Source organism: Hyperolius riggenbachi, chromosome 6 (assembly GCF_040937935.1).
Source record: "Hyperolius riggenbachi isolate aHypRig1 chromosome 6, aHypRig1.pri, whole genome shotgun sequence".
In the NCBI taxonomy this organism is placed as follows: Eukaryota; Metazoa; Chordata; class Amphibia; order Anura; family Hyperoliidae; genus Hyperolius; species Hyperolius riggenbachi.
In genome coordinates, this window is record NC_090651.1 from 65701816 (window position 1) to 65725137 (window position 23322).

A 23322-nucleotide genomic window follows, 5' to 3' on the forward strand; every position below is an offset into this window, starting at 1 on the left:
TCCAGCTGTAATCCACAGCCTACAACTCCCAGAAACCTCCGTGGCGCAGCGTCCTGTCTCCATGGTAACAGAAGAACACAGCACAGCAGCTCTTCATGGTGTGTGTGTGTATCATTTGTGTCCATATATGTTTATCTGTATTCCCTATTATTTGCTCTTTCTGTGACCGCATCATTCTGTGTGTCTGTCTGTATTTATATATCCTATTGTTCTTTATGACAGTATCTCCTATTATCATTTCTGTGTATGTTCATATTTCCCATCCTTCTATCTGTCTGTGTCTACATCTCTCACTATTCTATATGCCTGTGTCTATATATCCTGTTGTTCTGGCTGTATCTCCTACTATCCTGTCTGCGTGCAAATCACACATCCTTCCGTGTGTGTGTGTGTGTGTGTGTGTGTGTGTGTGTGTGTGTGTGTGTGTGTGTGTGTGTGTGTGTGTGTGTGTGTGTGTGTGTGTGTGTGTGTGTGTGTGTGTGTGTGTGTGTGTGTGTGTGTGTGTGTGTGTGTGTGTGTGTGTGTGTGTGTGTGTGTGTGTGTGTGTGTGTGTGTGTGTGTGTGTATCCTATTGTTCTGCCATAGCTTTTATGATTCTGTGTGTGTACATAGTCCTGATCAAATCAACCTTTCTTTACAATTGTCTTGCAGGAGATGTTTTCTCATCTTATTTGGGAAAAAAACCTTTACATTTCCTAGCAAGTGAAAAGTGGCATAAAGTAATATTAATCATTAGGAAATTTGGGAGAACTCGATTTTCAGTATTTATGTTGTTTGCTGGGGACTTGTGAGTTATTTTATTGATAAGGTAAGAAAGCATCTCCTTTAAAGTGGATCTGAGAAACTTTTACTCATTGCATAATTGTGTTCCTTTCATATAGTTTATAGGGCATTCCTCAAGCCAAAAACTTGAGGTGAAAGTTAAATTAAGTAGGGATCGAGCCTCTTGCCATGTCTGTGTCTGTACCTCTTATCCTTTTATCTGTCTGTCTGTGTTCATGTTGCTAAATGTCCTTTGTCCATACTTCATATTATCCCCTTTGTCTGCCTGTGTTCATGTTGCTAAATGTCCTTTGTCCATATTTCATATCATCCCCTTTGTCTGCCTGTCTGCTCCTTTGTAGATGGTATCATGATAAACATGTCTGTAAAGGATTTCGTTTTTATAGGTCATGGTGCATCTAAAAGAAAATAAAAGAGTTTTCACCCACCCCAAGTGATGTCAGTTAATAAGGTGGGGGAATAGGGAGGCATTTATTTGTAGGTACTGTATAATTAAAGGGTCAGGCTTTAATTGGGAATATATCAGTAAGGCCCTTTAATAATGTGCGTGAACTGCTATGGACACTGGACATAGACTTTATTTCAAAGCCTGCATGCAGAAAGTTAGAATAAAGTGATCCCTTACTACACTGAGATGTGAACAGGCTCATAGAATTGTATGGGCATTGAGTTGGCATGCAGAATTAGTCAATGCAACACAATGGGCGTAGTGTTCAAGGGCCCCTAGAGTAGTTGATGTCTGGAGTAAATGAATTATCCATCTATCTAAAGATGTAAGTATTTCTTCCCTACATCAGATCTGAGGAAGATGCCTAAATCACTGATGAAATGGCTGGTAGAACACAAAAAGGAAATGCCCTGTTGAACTTATGGGTCCTTTCACACTGAATCAGTTGCTGTCAGTTATAACTGAATGGACAACTGATGTACACATTTTAACTGAAAGCTTTTCCACAGTGCACTGCTGCAGGACAACTGATCAGTTAAAAGGCAGCAGTTTTTCAGCGTATAGTGTGAACCAGCCCTATTTTTCCTTTGGATATAACATACAGTTCTCCACTGCACACTGTCTATTAGTAGAGGTGACAATGACTTGTAACAGCTGAGTGGAATTATCTTGCAGATTACGTATCTGGACTTATGATAAATTTGTGTTTTGTTATTGGAAATACAAGTTTGCTCCTTATAGAATGTCTTACAGCCAACCTGAACTGAAAATTAAAAGTCAAAATAAGCATACGCACATCACACCTACCTCCCGTGTAGTCTACTCATGTAGATGTGATCAAAGGAAATCTCCGTCCTCCATTTTGAAAATGGCCATTACCCCATAACAGCTTTCAGGTTAGCACACTGTTGAACTGTATATCTTCCACTTGAGCCATAGGGAAACATGGACATTAACCTGTTCATCAGTTGTCCTTTCAGTTAGAACTGACAGCAACTGATATATAGCTGACAGAAACTGATATATATATATATATATATATATATATATATATATATATATATATATATATATATATATAATTTGTGACAAAATCTTGTCAGAACTGGAAGGAGATGTTGTAGAAGAAAATGGTGAGCTTCTGAGAGGAACTGACGGTGAAGCAGTTATGTAATATACATTTGCAGGTACATCATGTGTTTGTTTTAAATAATTTTACTCGGTTCAGGTTCCCTTTAATGTTGTCCATCACCTCATCAGTGCTCTGTTTATCTTTCAGGTCATCTGTGCTGGCCAGGTAGTGCATCATGTCGGTGATTGTGGCTCAGTCCCATTATATATTTGGCCTCCGGTCACAGGTGACCAATAACATCTGCTACTTTGATGAGCAGACCATCATATTTCCTTCTGGCAACAACTGCATCAAGTACAACGTCGACCAAAAATGGCAAATGTTCATCCCAGGTGAGAGTCCATAATAGCGTTACAATAGCCACCCACTAATTCAATCCAGGTAGTCCCTAGTTAATGGATGAGATAGGGACTGTAGGTTCATTCTTAACCTGAATCTGCTCTTGAAGGGATTCAGAGCTAAATAAATAAAAAGATTTTATACATACCTGGGGCGTCCTCCAGCCTCATCCACTCGGATCGCTCCCACGCCGCCGTCCTCCACTGCCTGCAGCTTCGGGAACCGGGTCCCGTCACTTACGTCAGTCAGCTCCAGTCTACGCAGGAGAAGTGCGCTGCTGGAGAGATTACAGCACACTTCTCCTGTGATCCGAGCGGGTGGGGCTGGAGAAAGTCCCAGGTATGTATAAGTGTTTTACTTATTTCAGCTCTGGTACACTTTAAGTCAAAACACTGTTTCACCTGTCCCCTCTGCCTCTTCTGTGCCACCCTTTACCTCCAGTGCCCCCCTCTGTCCCCTCCTGTGTCTCTATCCCCCTCTATGCTTCTTTGCCACCTTCTGTTTCTCTCTGTCCCCCTCTATGCCTCTCTGTCCCTTTCTGTGTCTCTATCCCCCTCTATGCCTATTTGCCCCTTCTGTTCCTCTCTGTCCCCCTCTGTTCCTCTCTGTCTCCCTCTGTTCCTCTCTGTCTCCCTCTGTTCCTCTCTGTCCCCCTCTATGCCTCTCTGTCCCCTTCTGTGCCTCTGCCCCCCTCTGTGCTTCTCTGTCCCCCAACCTTGCAGAGCTCCCCACACAGCAGAAGCAGTGCTGAACTCACCTTCCAACCGCAGTTCAGCGCTGCTTGTCTACGTTATGCCGGCAACCACGTGGGACACGTGCATGTTATGGAGACCGGAGCCAGCAGCAGACTCCGACAGGTAAAGTATACCACACGGGGCACAGGGGGGGGGGGGGGGAGGCCATTTACATTAGATGAGACAGTGCCAGTTGTGGCAGATGCAACGTCACAGGGCCGATTCCTGAGAGATTTCATGCTGAAATTGGTTGTGAATTGGCCTACGGTGTATGGTCAGGCAACAGATCATTCTCTGATCAGATTCGATCAGAGAGAGATCTGTCTCTTGGTCGATCTGCCCATACATCGTCTGATGTTCCAAAATGATCGATTACTTTCTGAAAAAAATCAATTCCGAAAGAATTGATTCATACCACAAATAATTTCCACTAGATTTCAGCAGGAAATCTATTGAAAATCGATTGAACTGCAGCGTTTGCACTGTTTCAATGCAGTGCGAAGATAGGTCATCGATCTGCCAATGCTCTTTCCCCGCCACCGATTGTTTTAATTTTTTCTTCCTGTCCAATCAATACTTTTGAATGATTTTTATTCAAAATCGATCAAACAAACACAGAACAACAAACACAGAACATTTATATTGCGCTTTTCTCCTGGCGGACTCAATGCGCCAGAGCTGCAGCCACTAGGATACGTTCTATAGGCAGTAGCAGTGTTAGGGAGACTTGCCCAAGAAACTCCTTACTGAAATAGGTGCTGGCTTACTGAACAGGCAGAGCCGAGATTCGAACCCAGGTCTCCTGTGTCAGAGGCAGAGTCCTTAACCATTACACTATCCAGCCACTACGGATCTGACATTTTGGGAAATCGATTCCCAGCAGATGAATGAAATCTAAAAGTCGTCAAATTCTTGCTTTTGAGTCTCAATGTAATAGTCGCTTCAATTTACCTAGTTGAGAGCTAATTGCCTCCAGAAACCTTTAAACACTGGACTCTGGATAAAGGGTTTTCTCTAGAAAACATTCTGGCATCCTTGTAGGTGTACATCCCTAAAGCCTGTCACCTCTGGCAAGGATGAGTCATGCACATCTATAGGGATGTCAGATTCTTTTTCAACATTATTAAAGGGATACTTAAAGAGACACTGAAGTGAAAAAAAATATGATATAATGAATTGGTTGTGTACTATGAATGATTACTAGAAGATTAGCAGCAAAGAAAATATTCTCATATTTTTATTTTCAGGTATATAGTGTTTTTTCTAACATTGCATCATTCTCTAATATGTGCAGATTACACAACACTCAGCATTCAAAATGATTCTTTCAGAGCAGTCTGTGAACTTATGACCTCTCCTCTGGCAGAGGAAAATTAAAAAATTAACTAACAGTTGAGAAAATAAAAGTCAGAAAACAGCCCTCTCCACGACTTTAAAAGTCGTAGAGCCTAATGGTTTTTTTGCATAGAGATAACAACTGGAGTTTCTTAACTCTTCCTGTACTGAAAACAATTACACTGATGTATCTGATCTTAATGTTTTATTTCTTAGCTGTACTACACATACAAATCATAATATCATAATTTTTTTTTCGCTTCAGTGTCTCTTTAAAGGGAAGGTCCAGGATGATTAAAAAGCAAACATCTACTTACCTGGGGCTTCCTCCAGCCCCTGGCAGCCGTCCTCTGCCCTCGCCGCAGCTCCAGGGACTCCCGGTCCCCTCCGGTGCAGATGCCGACCTCACCAGGTTGGCATCTACTTGCGCATGCTTGTTGCAGCTGTGTGCCTCAAACACAACTAAAGCCAAAAGCTCAGCATGACAGCCAGGACACTGGTATTGTTTATAAGGCAATGAAGATGGCAGCCTCTGTATACTTCACACTTCAGGATCCCTTTAATCATTTATACTTTTGATTTAGCAACGGCTTCAAGTTTTATTTTCAGTTATATAGTTTATTTTATAACATTGCATCATTCTCTAATATTTGTAGTTTACACACTACTCAGCATTCTAAATGATTTTACAGAGCAGGCCAGTGAACTGTTAAACCCTTCTCTGCAGAGAAAAATAAAATACATTGACAGACACTTGAGATACTAAGCTTCAGAAGACAGAGCTCTCTGTGACTTTGAAAGTCGTGGAGCTCAGTGGCTCTTTTGCATAGATAACAACTGAAGTTTCTTAACTTTTACTGTACTGGAAACAATATTAGACTTATGTCTCTGCTACTAATGTTTTATTTCTTAGCTGTACTACACATACAAATCATATCATAATTATTATTTTTTTGCTTCAGTCACTTTAAGCAGAATGTAAATTGATGGAAGGAAAACCCTGAATTTCACCTATTTTTTGTACTTCTAGGCTCAGAGAAAAGTCAGGGAATGCAGGCTCTGGCCATCAATCCAAACCGCCGCTACCTTGCCATGTCTGAGAAGTGCCCGGACAAGCCCACCATCACTATCTATGACCTGGCCTCCATGCCGTTCAAGAAGCGGAAAGTGCTCACCGCGCCTGAGCTCTTATCTCAGGAGTTTGTCAGCGTCGCCTTCTCCCCAGACTCCAAGTATCTGGTGGCTCAGTCTGGGGCCCCTGAGTGGCAGATCATCTTCTGGATGTGGGAGAAACAGAAAGTGATGGCGACTGTCAGGGCAGACAGCCAAAACAACCCCATCTACCAGGTAATGCCCCTAACCCATTCCAGTCCTTTTTCCTAATCACCTATGTCCCCCGCATTATCTAATTTTTTCCAGGGTGCTTGGGCTGGGGGGGGGGGGGGAGGGGGGGTTAGGGGCTGGTGACTGGGTGATTAGAAAAAAGGACTAGTGGCAGTGGTCTGGAGGGTCTGTACCTCGTTGCACTAGGGTGAGGAGGTTACTCAGCATCAGTGGTGGTGGGCGGGGACAGTGCCGGCTCACATGCTGTAGCCCTACTCTCTTGCACGAGCTCCAGCATAATTCCACTACTACACAGCACTCCGTGATGCCTGACAAGATCCACATAGGGGACACGCCATGGCGGACTAGATCACAAGTTTGCCTCAAGCAGCAAAAAGTATAGAACTGGCCGTGTACACAGGAGGTCCACAGCCCCTCTTTCCCACTCTTTTACCTGTCTGTAAATGCAGCTGAAAGGCGCTAACAGCAGGGCAGGGGGTTTGGCCAAGCACGAGCATCCCCCATGTCACTGTCAAACAAAACAGAATAAGGTATGTTCAACCAATAATCTCCCTGCCCTCCCCCCACCCCACCCACAGTGGAACTATAGCTCCTGGTATGTTGTATCTTGTAAGCAGTGTTGACCATATAGGTAATCGAAGATAGCTATTCTGCGCTGGCATAAACACAAGTCTCTCCTGTCTCTTCATTCTGCAGGTCAGCTTTAATCCATACGATAACACACAGATCTGCGTTACCGGGAATGGTGTATTCAAAATATTCCGCTATGTTGATGGAAATCTGAGACAGACAAATTTCCAAAAAATGGAAGTTCAGAACTTCCTGTGTCACGCGTGGCTTTCCGAGGACCGTGTCATCTGTGGGTCGGACGCGGGAAAGCTGTGCCTGTGGGAGTCAGGGGATCTCCGCTGGGAACAACAAATCGGAGGTCAAGGGCTCCATCAGCAACAATCTGAGAAACGGAGCATCTCTTCCGAGGATGGACGGTATACAAACACATTTTCTGTAAAACATGGAACATTGCTTTTATATTGGGCTGGTTGGATCAGTTACAAGTCCCATAATAATTGTCAATCTGTCAATAACCGCTTCTTATATTTTGCCAGTTAAGGCGTTTTAATATGTCCACATCTCTCTGCAGTGTTCTCTCAGCGATTGACAGCACTAGCTCCTCCCCTTTGCGGATTAATGCAATATTGGCCTACTCTAAAGGATTCTTGTGCTCCGGAGGACCCGGAAGAGTCGTCATGTTTGAGAAAGTTGAGGACCGGGAACTGTACAAAAGAGGACGCAATATCAGAGTACGTGAGGGCCGTGTGACTTCAAGCTACCTATTTTCAACTATAAGAAAATTAAGTGGTCAAACAGCAATTGATTAAATTCCTGATTGGTTCGGTAGGATGTGCCAGGTTTACTATAAAGCAAACCTGGGCCCATATGCAATTCACTTTTTCACCAGAGTTTTCTCCTAGGAGATTATTTTTCATCTTCAATTTAAAATACAAAAGTAACACAAAGTAAGTGAAAAAGGACTATCAAAATAATTTTGAGTACTTTCTTGTTTTTTGGTGGCTTAAAATGCATTTTATTGACAAGTTTAAAGATATCACCTGGGAGAAAGCTCAGGAGAAAAAGTTAATTGCTTATGGGCCCTGGAGTGAGAAAATTCACTTCAAGTTCAATATTCTCCTTAGTAGAGGGAAGGCTCTGGATAACATAGAGCCTTCTTGTTCCTCCATCTAGTCCGTCGTTCCTTCACTGTCCTCCGCTGTAGCTATTAGGCCCACTAGCTCTTCATAACTACTTGCTTCCCCAAGTAGTTCTGGGGATGAGCAGATCCCTACTGGGCAATCATGAGTCTGGTCCGCACATGCCCAGTAGGGATTAGGAAGTGCTCATCCTTGGAACTACTCAGAGACACGAGTAGTCCCGAAGAGCTCTTCGACCCAGCAGGTCAAATAGCTACACTGGAGGACAGGACTGGAACAGTGGGCAGGACGGCGGAACAGGAAGGCTCTGTGCTATCTTCCTTCTACTAATGTAAGTATCAAACCTGAAAGAAGAATGTATAGATGTAGGAAATGTTTCTGATGCTGCAACCAGGAAAAGTAGCTTTAAAGTGTGTATCCTGACATGACTAGTTTACTGCATTTTACTCTATGCCACTACAATGCCTGAGTTCGTTTTTTCTTTTAAACACAGCGTTGGCGACGGTCAATGAGATGCTAGCAGTTTTGACTTGCATTCACATTTAATGCATATTTTATGCAGGTTGGAAATGGCAGATGGAATTATTTGCATTTCACTGGCCATCTCTAGCCACAATTCAGTGTTTACTTTAGGCCCTTAAATTTTGGTGAAGCAGTTGTAAGGCAAACAAGGTCAGAGCAGCATTACCACGAGTCATTGCCCATGATTCCTGTGACACACAGCCATCACAATATGATAAAAGTGATGCCAATGACATTGGTTCAGATTTGTATTCCTGTTTCCTTTGCAGATCCCACAGGATGAGCACAGCAATGACCCCAGTCTGTCAGAGCAGCAGGAAGTGATGTCAATGTGTCTGAGTCCTGCAGAAGAAACTGTACTGGTCAGCACCAGTAAGAGCCAGCTGTACAGCATCACACTGTCCTCTGTTGAGATCACTAAGGTAAGGACCTACCTGTACACACGCAAGATCAATGTCCCCGGGTGGGGGTTAGTTTCAGATCCATCAGGTGAAATTGCAGGGCTGAGGCTGACAGATGCATCACTAGCCTGTGGGCTAGCGATGTGTTCTATTCCTTTGAGGGGCTGGGTGGAGGAACGATGAAGCAGCGTGGGTGTGACACCATGTGGGAGACAGGAAGGCAGGGAAAACAATGCTCTCGCCCATAGCACGGCTGAGCTGTTCGAGACAGGTTGGGGTCTGCCGTCCGCATGCTGGATTCTTGGCAGTTGTGGTCGTTATCGCCTACTTTGGTGAGGTTCATCTGGTGTCTGTACGGAGCTTAAAGTGGGATGTAACTCCATATTAAATTTAAAAAAATAAATAAATCATCCAATAAGAAATGATTTATTTAGCTTACATATCCTGCTGTTTTAGTGTTCACTGTCAGATTTAAAAGAAATGTAATATGAAATAAGAAAATAATATTTCTTCCGGTTTCCATCTTTACTGTTTCTCTGTGATGTCAAAAGTGACATCACTTCTGCCCTTTTCTTTTTTTTTATTTTACCCAGGTCAGTGTAAGGGCTGGTTCAGACGGACGCTTGCGGAGCGTTTACCGCAAGCGTTCGGACCGTCGCGGTAAACGCTCCCATTCAAGTGAATGAGAGCGTTTACACCAAGCTTTTGCGCGCTTTTACCCGAACGCGGCGTTCGGGTCCCGATTTTCGCGAGCGTTCGGGCTGCCCCTGGAAGCAACATGTAGCTTCCAGGGAGCGGCCAACCGCGACGGCTAATGTTCCCCTACGGGAAAAAAAAACCGCAACAGCATCACGACGCGACCGAAGGCTACTGAAAGCCTGACCGCTCAGCCGCCGCAACGCCCCCAGACGCGACGCTACGCAGACGTCCGTCTGAACCAGCCCTTAATTTACTGCGTATTTTTTTACATCACTGTGTAAACTATTAAAAAAGGGTGGGGATTCAATTACCTTATGGTCATCCTGTCCTTATCTTATCTGAAATGGGAAGTTTGAGATAAGCTTGTTACTGTAGCTAAAAAAAAGACTTCCCACAATCCTGTTGGCACTGTACAGTTCGGCACAATTCAGCAAAGGCACACAGACCCGGTAAAAAAGGTGGATATATAAAGCGGAATATAACCCTGCATTTCAACTTTGCTCTAAAACATTATTTACAGTATATTATATGCAACCAGCATTTTTTTTTTTACTAGACCAGCATTGGAAGGGTTACACAGGGCTTTAAAGTCCCTAGAGATTTCTGCAACCGAATCCGAACTTGAGTTAGATACTTTTTGTTTACAAATATGTGTTTATTATGACTCATCTCTCTCACTGAGAAGGAGCTTGGAGGACAGCCAAAGAGATGTATCTATTGATAAACAGTTACACACTAACTAAATAGAATGTAACCATCTGAATGTCTGCACGGAACTTAAAACCTCTGTGTTTAACCCTTCCAATGCTGGTCTAGTAAAAAAAAAATGCTTTTTGCATATAATATGCTGTAAATAATGTTTTAGAGCAAAGTTGAAATGCAGGGTTATATTCCGCTTAACATATATATTTTGGGCACTAAGTATTTTCAGGCAATTGTTTATTATTGGATGTTACAACCCCCTTTAACAGTAGAAATGAGATGACAGATAACTGTTGGTTTTATTCTTCACTTTTTTAAATGCTGAATTACTTTCCCAGCATGCAACCAGGTAGGTAGCGTCCTTTATGTGTAATCACATGATCGCAGCCCAGGGAAAATCAAAAATCACCTTTCAATGCTATATTCCCATGCTACAGACTATTCATCTCAGACACAGTATAAGCGGTGACTGTAGCTTTGCTTTAATAATGCTGAACATACATTTGTTTTGCAGGGGGATGACGCCCAGTTTGAATTCCTGACCGAGTCCTGGCACTCGTCTGCCATTACAGGTCTGAGCATCTGCATCCGTAAACCCCTAATCGCTACCTGCTCTCTGGACCACTCCGTGCGCATCTGGAACTTTGAGAATGAGTAACTAGCCTTTCTTCTACTCTTGTCTTGGCATGGATGACCATCTGAGGTGCTACAAGTTATAGCATTCTGTCTGTGCTATCTGTAGATGGGCAGTCTATGCTGTAACTTGCAGGTAGCCGGTCACCCAACTGCAATCCAAACCGAACAATGTCATATCTCAATTTTAACCTTTCTCCCCGGTAAACATATTGTTGTCTTTTCTGGCAGCACTCTGGAGCTGTACAAAGAGTATCAGGAAGAAGCCTACAGTGTATCCCTTCACCCATCCGGACTGTATGTCCTTGTGGGGTTCTCTGACAAGCTACGGCTCATGAATCTGCTCATCGATGATATCCGATCTTTCAAAGAGTTTACTGTCCGCGGCTGCAGAGAGGTAACCCACAACCCGCAGTATGGCTATGCATACCATTTTAGAACTTTTCCCCCTTAGACTGATAGTAACATTAGTGCTTAGTGGACTAAATGGAATGTTTACTTTCTGCAGTACTGCTATGTGGTCATCCTAAACTTAAAGGATACCTGAACTGAAATGTGACATAATGAGATAGACATGTGTATGTACAGTGCCTAGCACACAAACAACTATGCTGTGTTCCTTTTTTTGTTTCTCTGCCTGAAAGAGTTAAATATCAGGTATGTAAGTGGCTGACTCAGTCCTGACTCAGACAGGAATTGACTACAGTGTGACCCTCACTGATAAGAAATGCCCCTTTTTTACCTCTTTTTTGCTCTCAGAAGCCATTTTCTGATAGGAAAGTGTTTTATAGTTGGAATTTGTTATCAGTGAGGGTCACACTGTAGTCACTTCCTGTCTGAGTCAGGACTGAGTCAGCCACTTGCATCCCTTATATTTAACTCTTTCAGGCAGAGAAAGAAAAAAAGGAACACAGCATAGTTATTTGTGTGCTAGGCACTGTACATACACATGTCTATCTCATTATGTCACATTTCAGTTCGGGTATCCTTTAAAGCACTAATTCACCCTCCTGAACCTCATTATTTGAAATGACGAATAGCGACCATGCCAGTACACTAACAATTTTCACACTTGATACAACTGTTCCAGAGAAGTTTTCTTTGTCAAAGTCAGTCACATGATCAAGAGATCTGTGTAAAAAGTACAACAGTAGAGCTACCAGTGGGGTGAGGTTTTTCCGTTCCACAGAGCCATCACCTGACCATGAACCCCTCCTCCCTCTGCTGCCTCTGTAGGGAGGGGATGGGCAGTGTCAGCTTTGTGGAAAAGCCTGGCTAGTGCTCCCTCTTACAAAGCTGGTTATACACATCTAGATTTCCACCCAGTCTTCCAAAATGATCAATTCTGTTCTGTAAGGCATCAGTTCAGAAGCAATCAAGTTCTACCATACACAGCACATCGATTTTGAATAGATTCCAGCAGGGTTTGATACAGCGCAACACTATGGTTATTTGATCTACTGCCGCTTTTGCCCTACCCCAGATCGACCTAGATTATTCATCCAGTCTGATCAAAAGTTTTGATTGATGTTTGTTCAAAATCGATCAACATTCAATTGGTCAAACATTAAGAGCCACAAAAGAATGATCTCACTTTAAGATAAATTCACTGCTTTTGTTTTCAGCCGGCAGAACTGGTTCATTTGGCTTGATCTCTCTTCAGAAGTAATAAACATAGAAACTGAAAGCAGAAGTCCTCTCTTATTTTCTCACACTGCCCCCTAGTGTAGCCATAAATACACATTACGGCAGTACTAATTAGAAGCTAGGAAATGTAACAAAGAAAAAAAAATGTGCTAAGATAAATTGGCCTGGAGCACTTGCAACTTGCAAGCCTCTATAAAAAAAATTATTAATTATTTTAATTTTTTTCAGTCAATAAATTGGCTGCTAAAGGCTTAACGGAGTCAACTCCCATTTGTTTCGATCAGATTGAGTCTGCAGGGCATCTAATTGGAAAGTGTATGACCACCTTAAGTCTCAGTATGTCTCAGATTATCTGGTGGTTTATAGCCTCAGATCCACCGCAGCTTATTATTAACCACTTAACATCTCAGTCGTTTTCAGCTTATGCATCCGAGCAATGTTCACCTCCCATTCATTAGCCTATAACTTTATCACTACTTATCACAATGAACTGATCTATATCTTGTTTTTTCCGCCACCAATTAGGCTTTCTTTGGGGGGTACATTTTGCTAAGAGCCACTTTACTGTAAATGCATTTTAACAGGAATAAGAATAAGAAAAAAAATGAAAAAAATTCATTATTTGTCAGTTTTCGGCCATTATAGTTTTAAAATAATACATGCCTCCATAATTAAAACCCACGTATTGTTATTGCCCATTTGTCACGGTTATTTCACCATTTAAATTATGTCCCTATCACAATGTATGGCGACAATATTTTATTTGGAAATAAAAGAGCATTTTTTCCGTTTTGCATACATCACTATTTACAAGCTTATAAAAAAAAAATAGAGAGAAATATTTCATCTTTACATAGATATTTAAAAAGTTTAGACCCTTAGGTAAATATTTATGTTTTTTTTTTTTTATAGTAATGTTTTTTTTGTTTTTTTTTATTAAACATTTTATGTGGGCATTTTTGGGAGGGTGGGATATAAAAGTGTTTTATTTGGGGAAATATTGGTGTATTGTAATGTTTTTGGGAATTTACTTGTAGTTTTACTTTTTGGCCACAAGATCGATTTTTTTTACATGACGTCACTCTAAGCGTACAATGTACGCTTAGAGGGACACAGCTTCAGAAAGAGCGAAGCTTCCGAGAGAAGCTGTCGCTTTTTCAGCGGGGGAGAGGAATCAATGATCGGGCTCCATAGCCTGATAAATTGATTCCGTGGCTACCGACTCCGCGGCCGGGAGTGCGCGTGCACGCGCGCGATCGGCCGCGGGAGCGCGCGGGAGCGCGCCTGTCCTCCTTGACGTTTTTATACGTCAAGGAGGACAAAGTGGTTAAACTACAACAGCAAAACTCAGCAGCTATAGATCTGGTTTTATGTATGCTGATGCTGACTCAGCTTTGTCTCTTCTTCACCCTCTCCTGTCTCTGCTTCACCCTGTCCTGTCTCTGCAGTGTGCGTTCAGCCATGGTGGACACCTCTTTGCAGCCGTTAATGGAAATGTCATCCATATTTACTCCACCACAACCTTTGAGAATGTCACAAACCTGAAAGGTCACAATGGAAAGGTAAACGCAGATCTATGTGTTGTGTGCTATGACCTGTGTCTTGGGGGGACTGCAAGAAGGGATGATGAGCATTGTCAGACTTGCTCAGTAAAACAGTAAAAAATGTATTAACGCATAACATCCAATCATGTTCCTTTTAACTTTTAAAAGAACCGGATCATGAACGGAAATAGGAGTAGGTAAGCTCCCACTTGCTCCCATTATACATTGTAACAAGTTTTGCAGCATGTATCTGGAGGGGTAGCGGGACGGGGACCCAGGTGAGGGAGGGAGGGTGGCCCCCCTTCCCGCCGACCACTGCCACCCCCGTCCTGGCTGCTGTATCCCTCCAGCATGGCGGCCCGCTCTCTCCCCACAGGCTGTGACACAGAAACGGATCAGTTTCTGTGTCCAAAATGCCTGTGTAGAGGGGGATCCGTTTTCCTATTGCCTGCTATTACCCCTCCGTGTATCAGAATCCAGATCCGTTGCGTGAAAATGCCGCAGGTCCGGACCTTCCATTCAGGTTTTAAAAACGTGTCCCCGCAAACGCAGACAGATCCGTTTTTTTGTTTGGGCGAAGACAGCTGCTATTTTTAACATTGCTATCCGTGGCTCCGGTTTTGATCAGGTTTTAAAAGCGGAGCCACGGATACGTTTCCGGACCTAGTGTGGACCAGGCCTGACTGGATGACAGAAAATATTAAAAGAAGAGGTTAGCATCAGACAAGACACAGAAAATTTATATCACACTTTTCTCCTGATAAACTCAAAGCGCCAGAGCTGCAGCCACTAAGGCGAGCTCTATAGGCAGTAGCAAGCACTTAAAGAGACTCTGTAACAACAAAAACCTCCCCTGGGGGGTACTCACCTCGGGTGGGGGAAGCCTCCGGATCCTAATGAGGCTTCCCACGCCGTCCTCTGTCCCACGGGGGTCTCGCCGCAGCCCTCCGAACAGCCGGCGACTGTGCCGACTGTCAGTTCAATATTTACCTTTGCTGGCTCCAGCGGGGGCGCTGTGGCGACTTTCGGCACGGAAATAGACGGAAATACCCGATCTCCGTCGGGTCCGCTCTACTGCGCAGGCGCCGGAAACTTGCGCCTGCGCAGTAGAGCAGACCCGACGGCGATCGGGTATTTCCGCCTACTTCGGCGCCGAGAGGCATCAGAGCGCCTGCGCAGGAGCCAGGAAGGTAAATATTGCGTCACCGCTGCACGGAGGGCTACAGCGAGACCCCCGAGGGACGCAGGACGGCGTGGGAAGCCTCATTAGGATCCTGAGGCTTCCCCCACCCGAGGTGAGTACCCCCCAGGGGCCGTTTTGTCGTTACAGTTCCTCTTTAAGAGTTGAATGCACACACATGGTTTTTTCTTTAACTTATTCCATTTAAAGTGTCTATACAGGAATCAGTATCTCACAGCACAGACAGGATAGGATGCAGGTACTAAATTATGAAGTACAGTTACCAAGAACTGGAAAATGTAATTCATAATGAAAGGCTGCACCACTGCATTTGTAATCAGTGTACCAGTGATTGTTCCATTTAATAAAGGTTTGTACCTTGAATACTTACATAGTGGTGCAGCCTTTCATTAGGGATTACTTTTTCTAGTTCTTGGTAGACATTTCCTTTTTCTGGGCTTTGAGCACTCTATTATTGCATGTGCAGAACTGGCTTTTCTTGTGCTCATCTATGAACTACAATTAGAAGAACTAATGAAAAAAAATTCTAATGGTAATAATTACGGTAATAATAGGGAATTTAATTTTGGCCTTGCTACATTGAAAGCGAGCAGTACTGTCTCATGTCGTGACTGGAGTTACTCTGGTGGCTGGATAGTGTACTGGTTAAGGGCTGCAAATGCTCTACCAATGTAAATGGATGGGACAGATTCCACTAAAGCGATTACAATTAGGCAAATAGCAATCGCAGGACATGCAGCATTCTAATGTATTGTATAGGAGCAGGGAAATCGATCCCCAAATCACTTGCAAAGCGCTACCACAATTCACTAGCAATAGCGATAGCGCTTTGCCCTTTCTAGTGGGTCCCAGGTCTACATAGGAACGGCAGTGAAAATAATGTAATGAAAAAAATTTGCTTAATTTTTAAAATAATCATTTATAGATTCTTTAGTCAATATTTGCCCATTTTAAAATCTTTCCTCTCCCTGATTTACATACTAAAGAAGTGACGCTGGCACCATCCAATTGCTCTTTTACAATTTATTTAAAGACTGTCATCATAATGCAGCGACGTTTCGGAGCGTAGTATGAGCTCCTTTATCAAGCTATGACAGTCCCAAAGTGAACAAAGATACAATGGTTTAAATATCACATGGTGTGATATTTAAACCATTGTATCTTTATTCACTTTGAGACTGTTATAGCTTGATAAATGAGCTCATAGTTGAGCTCACAGTTGGAAACAGCTGTTATTTCCCACAATGCAACAAGGCTCCCACAGTGTGATGTCAGTACCTAGGTGCTGACATCACACAGTGGGAGGGGTTTCACCACAATATCAGCCACACAGGGCCCCCTGGTGATCTGTCTTAGAAAAGGGAAAGATTTCTCATGGGAAAGGGGGTATCAGCTACTGATTGGGATGAAGTTCAATCCTTGGTTACAGTTTCTCTTTAAGGGCTCTGCCTCTGGCTCTGACACAGGAGACCTGGGCTCTTCCTGTTCAGTATGCCAGCACATATTCAGCAGGAGACCTTGGGCAGGACACCCTAACACTACTACTGCCTATAACGTCCATCCTAGTAGCTGTAGTTCTGCTGCTTTGAGTCTGCCAGGAGAAAAGCGCGATATAAATGTTATTTGTCTTGTCTTAATACAGTAGAAAGGTCAGGGGCGTAGCAATAGGGGGTGCAGAGGTAGCGACCGCATCAGGGCCCTTTGGCCAGAGGGGCCCCCGAAGGGCCCTCCTTCAACTACAGTATTAGCTCTCTATTGGTCCTGTGCTCATAATAATCACTTCTATAGATACTTTGAATAATGGTAATTATTAACAAAGTGTTCCCCATCCCCTTCTTGCACCTCAGACATTGTAGCTGCCATTGGCAGGTTTTGGTGCACCATATCAATTGCTATGTATAGAGTGCTTGGGGGGCCCATTGTAAAACTTGCATCGGGGCCCACAACTCCTTAGCTACGCCACTGAGAAAGGTGAATCATAATGTCTTGCTCTATGGTGACAGCAGAGAGGCGCTAGGGAGTCCATCCCCTATTGCCTGATGAAGCGGGGTCACACCTGCGTAACGTGTTGCTTTGACCCTTTGATGTGTATATATAAATACATATGCTTGTTGATATATCAACCTGTTTTTGTGTCTGCTTGGAGGAGGTAAGTCCACCACTGCCTCCCCCGTTTTTGTTTTTTTTACGTTTTAGCTACTACTTTTAGCTAGTCTTTTGGCGCCTCTGTTCATTTCCACAATCTATGGTGACAGGTACGCTCTGTGGCCTGGAGTGCAGATGACAGTAAGTTGGTGTCCTGTGGACTGGATGGAGCAGTGTATGAATGGAACACACTGACCGGTAAGAGGGAATCGGAGTGTGTGCTGAAATCCTGCAGCTACAGCTGCGTCGCCCTGTTACCCGACTCCAAAACCATCTTTGCTGTTGGATCTGACCAGACACTGAAGGAGATTTCTGATTCTCAGGTAAGGTCCTAAGGTCTGCTCACATGGTCAGTGTTTTTTTTTTTACTTAGAATATCACCGTTTATTGGTTACGTACAGTATACTGTAGATACGCTGATGCATTTCTTTATACAACTGAGAAGTAAGTATAAAGGATCATCAGGGCTGGATTTCTGAAAAGGCCTTAGAGGCCCGGGCCTTGAGCGGTTGCAGCCTAAAGGGGCACCTATACTTAAAATAGGGGATGCTACATAAGAAAGAGGAGACTGCAAATGGGAAGCTGATACCCAATCGAGCTGTATATGAAAGAGAGGGGCTGCACTATATGGACGTTATACATGAAAAAAGGGGCTGCACATGGAATGGGAGGGGCGCTAATGCACATGGAAGAGAAGACACAAATTATTTGGCCTAGGGGCGGAAAAGGTATAAATCCGGCCTTGGGGATCATACAGTATATACTGTATATTCTTGCGTATAAGACTACTTTTTAACCCTTGAAAATCTTCTGAAAAGTTGGGGGTCGTCTTATACGCCAGGTGTCATTGATGCTGGGTGATACTTCCTATCCTGTTACCGTCTCTCAGATCTTGCTGCTGAGGACTGTAGTGAAGCAGCACAGGCGCATATGTGTGAGATCTGAGAGGCAGAGAGGGAGGTAAATAGGATATAAGGGTGGGCTAGAAGGGTGAAAGAGGCGTGTTTTATGTGCACAGCGCAATCTATTCTTCCATACCGCTCTGATCAACAAGGAGACAGGGAGAGCTGACCAATCCACTTAGGGAGAGTTGACCAATCCAACCAGTCAATTGACTATATAATGTTATATACTGGGTACCACATACAGTACAGCACCAGTATATGATTTTTTTTTTTTATTTGGTGTACGTTGGAAGAGGGGTAGTCTTATACGGTGAGTATATCACAAACTCTATATTTTAACTGAAAAAGTTGGGGGGTCGTCTTATACACCCAGTCGTCTTATACGCCGGAATATACGGTAATTAATTAAATTATAGATGGACAGGATAGAGCATGCTGTACCAGAGTGAGTTTAAGATGATTGGCTGCATGTTTGTCCCAGGATGATTTACTTAGCCATTTTATTGATTAGTCATTTTAATTGATTTTATTGACTATACATATAACAATACAACAACCAGTAGAGACACTAAAGTTAACCAGTAAGAAAGTTACAGAAAGGAGCAAAAGAGGGGTCAATACGGAGGCTACACACATTTGTATCTAATGTATCAATACAGTCATCAAGCATTATACATCCGTAGACATAAAACTAGCTCTTGATATCTGATGTGGATTCCTATGAACAGCATGTTAATTGCTTGCTGACACTGCTTGGCTGGAATCAAAAGGGATCCAAGCAGCTTTTTTTCTGCAGTTTATCCTGGTTTCTAATAGCTGTAGGAGCTGCCATCCCCCCCGCCCTTTTTTATCCAGGGGAAATTGTAAATGTAATCTAGTGTGACATCTCTAAATTGTTTGAAGCACAGTGTCCTACCTCCCGACCTCCTGCAGATGAAAGCTTTTGTTCGCTCATTGCTACTGCTAATTAAAGCAGTCCTTATCTGCCTGCTCTTTTTGCGGATGGCAGTCCAGGGAAGTAGGGCAATAAAAGCCTGTAACAAGCATTTAAATGTAAGACAAGTAGAGGTAGCGTTGGTTCACACGGGCGTCTGCCCGGCTTTCTGTGGCGTCGCCTTTGGCGGAGTTGCGGCGGCTACGCGTTCGGGGTTTCGGTAGCCTTCACGTAGCTTTCGGATGCGGTCAGCGTTTTTCTCCCCCTGGGGGAACAATACCCATGGCGGTTAACTGCCCCAGGACGGTATATGTAGCGTCCAGGGTTACCTTGAACGCCAGGGACAATCGGGACCCGAATGCTGCGTTCACGTAAACGCCAGTAAAAGCCTGGAACAAATGCTCCCATTCACTTGAATGGGAGCGTTTAACACCAAGTCCCGAACGCTGGTGGTAAACGCTCCACTGATGCCCGTCTGAACCAGCCCGTAGAAGGGAATTTTTTTCAGTAAGGAGCCACATTGGTAGTATGCATTTTTAATGTGAAAAGTCAAAAAAGCAATTTCCCTGTAAAGAGCACCACTGTCATAATTCCTTGATCAAAAGAACAAAGAACCAATTCAATACAATTATATTCAAAAAGTAACAAAAGTTTATTGATAGCCAAAAAAGTGTCATTCGACTTTAAAAACAATTAAAATTTAACAAGGACTGGACAGCCCATGTCATTCAACCTCAGAGGATAATCCAAATAAAGCAAGGACAGAACCTCTCCAGCAGGGGCTACAATAGCCCATACAGGAGTATGACCCGGGTCATACAGTAAACATACAGCATACAATTAATATAGTGTACACAAAAGTGCTAGATGAAGGCATCAGCCATCAATTATTAAATAATAAATAAATAGTAATAAAGTACAACAATATTCATATAATAAGAATACAAGTGAATGAGCCCCAATGCAATGGCAATGCAAATACTAGGATATGATACTACCTGCTGTATGACCGTACAAACCCATAGGAGGAAATGAGGATTGGAGAGGAGTCCATGCGATAATAGTTCCTTACTTAAAGTGGATCCGAGATGAACTTTTACTCATTGCATAATTGTTTTCCTTTCATATAGTTTATAGGGCATTCCTCAAGCCAAATACTTTTTTGTTTTTTGTTTTTGTTTTAATACTCTAATTCCCTATAAACTAAACAAGCAACTCCCACAGGTTTTCAGAGAGCCTTGGCACTGTAGCAAGGGCTCATGGGAGCTCAGTCTGGGCAGGAGGAGGGGGAGGTATTACTAGTCAGAGATTTCAGAGGCAGAGGGGAGGAGGGAGGAGGAGAGGGGATTAGGTTTTTTTTGCTCAAGATGCAGATAAGCCTGCCTCTGTGTAATGTTTACAAACAACATGGCTGCTGTCGTATCACAGGAAGAAATAATCATATTCTATTAAAGCTGTTTGCAGCTAGATTTGCTGTGTAAACTATCTAAACTTTAGATAAGATATATAGACAAGTTACTTGTTATAGTTCGTTTTTCATCTCGGATCCGCTTTAATGCATGGCGTGGCATCATTCACACAGATCCTTCTGATGAAGTGGCTGTTTTAGCCACGCTATGCATTAAGGAACTATTATTGCAGGCATGTCATATAGCCCCTGCAATCAAGAACCTTGAAAAGAAAGGAATAGATAAAGGAAGGGGGCAGAAATAGCTGGGTCGAGAGACAGAGTTGTACTCCATGGCGTATCCTTGTATTGCCATCTGGGGGAATTAGAAACCAAAATCCTCCATATAGCAAGAGCTTTGTTTACTTCTACTTTCAGCCATGTATGGAAGATTTAGAAAGAAAAAAAAGCAAAAAAAAAATGTTTCTTAGTTAATATGGCATTTTTTCTGCCTGTACCGTTTCACTGACTTATGGTACCATGTTGGACTGCACAGAGGCAACACAGAAGAGCTCTCTTCTCTGATTTGTGTGCCCTGCCTGCTTTAAAAGTCTTCTAAAATCTCACTGCACATTATTGTTTGTATTTGCATTAGATTGTGCGGGAAGTGCCGTCCTTCGATGTCACGTACACAGCTGTCGCCATCTCTCACTCCGGCAGAATGGTTTTCACTGGCACCTCCAGCGGCACCGTGCGGTCCATGAAATACCCCCTCCCCCCACACAGGGAGTATAATGAGTACCAGGCCCATGCAGGCGCAGTCACTAAGGTAAGAGCAGAGGTTTTAGGGGTGTATTCACTATGCTGCTAGCGATGGTCAATGAGATGCAAATAATTTTAAGTTGATGTAACAGCATTTAAATTTTGTATGAAAATTTTTTAAGCTTAAAAATAAACCAATGAAATCCTGCTAAGGTTAAATTCAATTGGTCTATTTTCAAGCTGACAATGCAGTTGTACAGAGGCGCCAGAAGAGTAAAAACAATTACTTAAAAAGTAACAGAGGAGCTAAGCTTTGAAACGGACTGTTTAAGTTATATGCTCCCTTGTATTGCCTGAGGAAGTGGAATATACCCGCGAAACGAGTTGCACCCTTCTGGAGTATGTAAATAAACTTTTTGTTGTTGAAATCAGCAATTTTTCATGTCTGCATTGAAGGGGTAAGTCCACCACTGCCCACTTCATTTTAAACTTTTTTAAGTAATTGTTTTTACTCTTCTAGCGCCTGTGTACTACTGCATTGTCATTTAAAGAGACTCTCTTTATTTAACAATCCCCTTCTACACTATCATCCCATCTAAAACGTCGATATCCCGTGGCAGAATGCTGTGTTTAACTCCTCCCCAAAACATTGGGGCAAAAAGTGTGCTACAATAACATTACTGTCCAGTGAGTCTTGGGGTCCTAAATGTACAAAATATTTTTTTAAAGTAATCACTTTGTACAGATTTTCAAAATTTTTTCCCGTTTATCTCCTTAGAATTAAATTCACCTGACAGGCAGCCTACAGAGCCAATCACAGTACAGGCATCTCGTCCTTTGATGCCAATGGACCCGCTGGGCTGCGGGCGGGTTCAGTTGAGCACTCATTAAGTGTAATGATGCTCGTTAAACTATTGTAGCATAGCGTAATTTAGCAGCACACGCTATGGCAGCATAACGTGCGCTGGAGATAATTACCACTCACTGCTGTAGCAGCGCAGCTTAGTGAATCAACTCCAAAGAGTATTTCAGGCTGACTGGATGAGCAAGCAGCTGTCAGTCATTGAGGGTCTTTGTAGTTTCCTTTTTTGTCTTGCAGAAGCTTTCATGTTTCTTTTTTTTTTACAAAAATATTTATGGGTGATTAATGATAAAAAAAAGGTCTGTAAAATGCACATGAAAACTGTTCCTGAACTTGAACTGTTAATTTGTATTATTATAAGGAATGGGAAGGTAGAAATGACACATACATCAAATAAGGGCACCAGGAAAAAAGTGTGTGGGGCATAGCCAAAATTTTAAAGAGAACCCGAGGTGGGTTCTAAGAATCCTATTAGCACACAGAGGCTGGGTCTGCATATAATGCCCAGCCTCTGTTGCTATACTGTCTCCCCAGCCCCCCCCCCCCCCCCTGCGCTCTACTGGCCCCCATAGATCAAACCGCCGTGCTAGCGACATGCAGCGTGTCGCTAGCAAGCTGTTTACTTGTAAACTGTCACTCTCGCCGCTCCCCCGCCTCCTTTATATCGCCTCTCCCCGCCAGAGGGACACTGGCGGGGAGAGGTGATATAAAGGAGGCGGGGGAGCGGCGAGGGAAGGGACGCAGGCGGGGATCGGCGATATAGAGGAGGCGGCGGAGAGTGACAGTGTGGATGTAAACAGCTTGCTAGCTACACGCTGTGTGTCGCTAGCACGGCAGTTTGATTTATGGGTGACAGCAGAGTGCAGGTGGGGGCCTGGAGGGAGACAGTATAGCAACAGAGGCTGGGCATTATATGCAGACCCAGCCTCTGTGTGCTAATAGGATTCTTACAAGCCACCTCGGGTTCTCTTTAAGATATTGTCTATAACAATTTTTTTGGTTTCTTCATCTTTATCTGAGATCCTACCTAATAAAACCCCTGTGTCTCTGCGTCCATGTCCATGCGTGTGTCCCTGCATGCTACTGCGCATGTGCCGTAGGGACAGCCGTTGGACAGGAGCAGGACAGGCAGGGGGCCGGGCACGCACGCACGT

At 43.4% G+C, this 23322-nt stretch overlaps 1 protein-coding gene across 2 annotated transcripts in view; it reads left to right on the forward strand.

Annotated features, from left to right (window-relative positions):
- The window catches only part of CFAP57 (cilia and flagella associated protein 57), a 50335-nt gene continuing 27013 nt past the window's right edge, over window positions 1–23322 (forward strand). Inside the window, exons 1-11 of one of the 2 annotated variants that reach the window (XM_068239423.1) lie at window positions 1–98; window positions 2511–2695; window positions 5802–6118; window positions 6812–7101; window positions 7257–7416; window positions 8616–8768; window positions 10663–10802; window positions 11013–11178; window positions 13877–13990; window positions 17429–17641; window positions 21200–21373. In XM_068239423.1, the coding sequence (XP_068095524.1) occupies window positions 2539–2695; window positions 5802–6118; window positions 6812–7101; window positions 7257–7416; window positions 8616–8768; window positions 10663–10802; window positions 11013–11178; window positions 13877–13990; window positions 17429–17641; window positions 21200–21373 (1884 nt within the window). In that variant the 5' untranslated portion in view covers window positions 1–98; window positions 2511–2538. Of the gene's footprint in view, window positions 99–646; window positions 809–2510; window positions 2696–5801; window positions 6119–6811; window positions 7102–7256; window positions 7417–8615; window positions 8769–10662; window positions 10803–11012; window positions 11179–13876; window positions 13991–17428; window positions 17642–21199; window positions 21374–23322 lie in introns of those variants that run through there. The other variant, XM_068239424.1, reaches the window with a different exon arrangement.